At 30.2% G+C, this 4398-nt stretch overlaps 1 protein-coding gene across 1 annotated transcript in view; it reads left to right on the forward strand.

Moving 5' to 3' along the window:
* The window catches only part of LOC110032087 (protein DETOXIFICATION 14-like), a 5669-nt gene extending 5128 nt beyond the window's left edge, over nt 1-541 (forward strand). The window contains exon 3 of the mRNA XM_020735600.1: nt 74-541. Within this exon, the coding sequence (XP_020591259.1) occupies nt 74-541 (468 nt within the window). The remainder of the gene's footprint in view (nt 1-73) is intronic.
* The last annotated feature ends 3857 nt before the right edge of the window (nt 542-4398 follow it).

Genomic DNA, 4398 nt, shown 5'->3' on the forward strand with positions numbered 1-4398 from the left:
AAAAAAAAACATAACTTTTCATTTTCCTGCATCAGCAATTGCTTTCTATGATTTTTTTTAACCAAATTGGCAGCTAGGAATGGCTAGTGGTTTGGAAACTCTTTGTGGGCAAGCTTATGGAGCAAAACGATACAAAAAGCTTGGAATCCACACATACAGAGCTATTCTATCACTCATAATAGTCTGCCTTCCAATTTCTCTCCTTTGGATTTATATGGGGAAGCTTCTCTCACTCATAGGTCAAGATCCCCTAATATCCCAAGAGGCGGGCAAATATATAGCATGGATGATCCCTGCCCTCTTTGCCTATGGTACTGCTCAGCCTCTTATGAAGTTTTTTCAATCTCAGAGCTTAACTCTTCCTATGCTTTTGAGCTCATTCACAACGCTTTGCATCCACATTCCTTTGTGTTGGGCCATGGTGTTAAAAACTGTATTGGGCAATGTTGGGGCTGCGCTTTCTATAAGCATTTCTTATTGGATTAGTGTAGTGATTCTCGTGATGTACATCAAGTTCTCGGATTCAAAGTTTATGTGTTAGATATGTAAATACATAAGATTGTGTTGCATATGGGTCTTTTTTTTCAATTTATGTGTTAGATATGTAAATACAAAGTTCTTATTCAAAAAAAGAGATGATTGTTATATTATTCTTATAAACAATTTTACCAAACAGGGGTAGTATGGTCTTTTTTTCATAAACAGCTTCCCGACAGCTGGTTTCACGCAGCTACACCAAACAGAAAACCAGCTTTCCCGCAGCTGCTTCCTCACAGTTGCTGCCTGGGGCAGCAGCTGCAGCTGAAAAGCTGAGAAGCTACAGCTGCGCCAAACATAGCCATAATCTAAGAAAAATTGGATTTCATTATAGGCTAGAAAAATATTTAGTATTATAATAATTATTTTCTTTTAATTCAAATATCTTTTTAAGCATTTATCTTAGGCATCCCTTTCTAACTAAAAAAATAATAATAATGACTAGGATATTTCTCTACCATCAACATAATCGTTTTTCTAAACCATAGTTTAGTTACTTTGTACTTATGACTAAGAATAGTAAGAACAAAAATATGTTCTCTTAAGTTAAATACGCTTCTAAGTGATGTCCTTTAAATGTATGTTTTTACTACTCTTTTTATTTTATTCAAATGTATGGAATAACGTTAATAATGCTAAACATATTGAATAATGTTAATAATTTTTACATGTTCTTAAGTGAAACATTCTGTTCAAGATGACTTGAAGAATCTTTGTTTGAAATGAATAATACAAATCCTTAAGAAATAAACTCAATTTAATTGAAGAATTTAGTGGTTACTTTGATAAATACTAGATGCAGTTATCAACAAACATACGATGATGAAATGACAGTCATATTTTTTTCATTTCAGTGAACTTTCTTGATCTCGGATCTATGCATCAATTTATTTAATACATGAACATCTATCATTTTCAAGGGTTAGATAGACTCACATGCTTCTCTTTTTTGATTTTAAGTGAGATAGTATTTAGCTTTGGACTTCAGAAATTCTTGTGATCTCTTTTTTGGAGCTCTAGATTTCTTATTCTATAATGCTCTTTTGAATATATTCTTACTTATACATTGTCCTTTATTCGTTTACATCCATTAAATTGTTTTTCTATTTGCGTGCGTTGAGATTATGCCAGATAAATTTTGTTTTCTCTATGATTTATTCAAAGAATTACTTCTCTTATAATTAACACCAATGAGAGATTCCATCATCTCGTAGCATAAGTGAGCTAATTATGTTTAATATCATGTAAATTATTTTTCATAATAGATATTTTCTTAACCTCCATGGGGGACTAGATTTCTTAAGTATATTTTCTTAATAATAAACAATTATTTCTTATCAACGTGTGATCACCAGGTAATTAAGAGCATTCCATGGTAAATAAATCATGACTTAGGGTGTGTTTGGGGTGGTGGTGCGGCGGCCGTGTGGTGCCTCACCACAGTTTTTCTTATTTGGTAAAATTACGTTTTGTCTGCATTCTCAAAAAGTTGCAACTGAAAGCTATGATTTTCCACCAGACCTGACTACCCGCGGTGGCTGCTAGAAAGCTGTGGTCTAACTATTTCAAAAAAAGGAAATTTTTGTAATGGCCACCGCAACTTTTTGAACAATATTTTTTTCTTTAGCAGTTTCATAACTACTTATTCAAACAACTGTAGATGCCTCAAACTGGCCATTATTCTCATAATTTTCTTAATCTAAATGCATTTTATAATTATTTGCAATATATGCAAGCTAATTTTTGGTAATGCTCAACATTTATAACATTTCAAAAAAAGAATTATCAATTTTCCATAAAAGCATTGCTTTCATGCATAAGTTTTTTTTTTTTTTGAAATATCATATTTAACATTGCTATTGATGGATCCCAAGCCCCAACATGAAATGTGGATGGCTGAATTAGGTAGTTGACAGTCAGTGTAAAATTTGTTGAAAAATTATAACATGAATTTTTTAAATCCATGTGTAAATGCTAGGGTATCCCCTGAAAACGACGCGTTGTATGACTTGAATATAGTGAAAAATGTGCAAGGGTCGTCACACCAACGCTTGGGTGTAGTGTTTAATAAGAAAGGGTTCCCACATTATGGATTGATGAGGGTAAAGAAGTTAGTCTATGAAACTGATATTAGGATATAATCTTGAAATATAGGTACTCTCAAAGGTAAACTATTTGAATTAGTTGATATTATGGTTCATAGGAAGATAAAAATCTTATGCATTCTAGAAACTAAATGGGTTGGAGAAAATGCTAAGGGGATTGATAACTTACATTTTATATTTTGGTCATTAAGTATGACTAACACTAAAAATAATACAAGTGTAATTATAGATAAGAGTTTTATAGATAATGTTGTAAAAATTAGTAGAATTGGAGATCACAGAATTATAGCCCTTAAGATTGTTGTTGATACTAAGCTTTTTAATTTTATAAATTCTTTTTCTCCTTAAGTAGGTTTAGATATAAGTTATAAAGAAAATTTATGGAATGACCTACAAGAATTAATACAAATGATACTTATGGAAGAAGGAATTTCTATTGGAAGAGATTTAAATGAACATGTTGGTAGAGAGGTAGAATATTTTAGAAATATTTATGGTGGCTATAGTTTGTAAGTGATTAATGAAGAAGGTGAAGACATATTAGATTTTATTTTAGCATATGATTTTGTTATTGCTAATAATTTATTGAAGAAAAAATAATAAGCACATTTTTACTTATCAGAATTAATCTAATAAAACACAAATTGATTATTTTCTTATAACAAGAAGATATCATCGAGAATGTAAGGATTATAAGGGCATTCAAGTGAGAATTAAAATGCTCAACATTAATTATTAGTTCTGGATTTTAAGATGAAGAGTTGTAAGAAAAAGAATGTTAGGAATCATTGTCATAGAATTAGTTGAGGGCACCTAAAAGACACCAAATAAATTGTTTTTATTAATAAACTTCAAGATTTCAAGATTTGGAATGTTCATGAAGAAGCAAATGCTATGAGGGATAAAGTAAAAAAAATATTATTAAACAAGTGGCAAAACATGCATTGGGAGAATCAAAAGGAAAATTTTCTATAAATAAAAATAATTGGTGGTGGAATAATAAAGAGCAAGAAAAGATAAAATATTAGAAGTTGTGTTATGAAAATAAATTAAAAAGTAAAAGCTTAGAGAACTGTAAAATATAGAGTGACCAGTAGAGAGTCCAAGTGAACAATTTGTGATGCCAAAAATTCTACTTTTGGAAATCTTCATAATAGATTATACACTAAAGCGGTCAAAAATATATGTACAAATTAACCAACCAAATAGAAAAAGAAAGTAAGAATTTAACTCAATTTTATTAAAGATGAAAATCAAAAAGTTTTTTTCTTAGAAGAAAATATCCCACATAAGCGGGCGAGCTATTTCGATAAACCATTCAATGAAGTTTCTGAAAATACAATCAACCTTAGCAATCTTAATATCTTTGATAATAATAAAATATTTTATTTTTATTGTCATCTTTGTAAAAAAGAGTCGCAGAAGCTTTAATGAAAACTAAATGTGAAAAATCAGTAAGATCTGATGATATCTCAATTGAAGTGTGGAAATATTTAAGAGATTTATGAGTTCCTTGGCTTACTAAACTCTTTAATTTTATTTTAAGAAAAAAAGATACTTGAGGAGTGGAGGAAGAGTATTTTTGTCTTCATTTTTAAGAGTAAAGGGGATGTGCAAAAGTGTAAAAATTATAGAGAAAATAAGTTGATGTGTCTTGCTTTAAGATTATGGGAGAGGGTAATTGAACATAGGTTAAGATGTGTTACAAAGATTTCTAATAATCAATTTAGATTTATGTCAGACAGGTCTACTATGG

This window comes from Phalaenopsis equestris, unplaced genomic scaffold (assembly GCF_001263595.1).
Source record: "Phalaenopsis equestris unplaced genomic scaffold, ASM126359v1 Scaffold000878, whole genome shotgun sequence".
Classification (NCBI taxonomy): domain Eukaryota; kingdom Viridiplantae; phylum Streptophyta; class Magnoliopsida; order Asparagales; family Orchidaceae; genus Phalaenopsis; species Phalaenopsis equestris.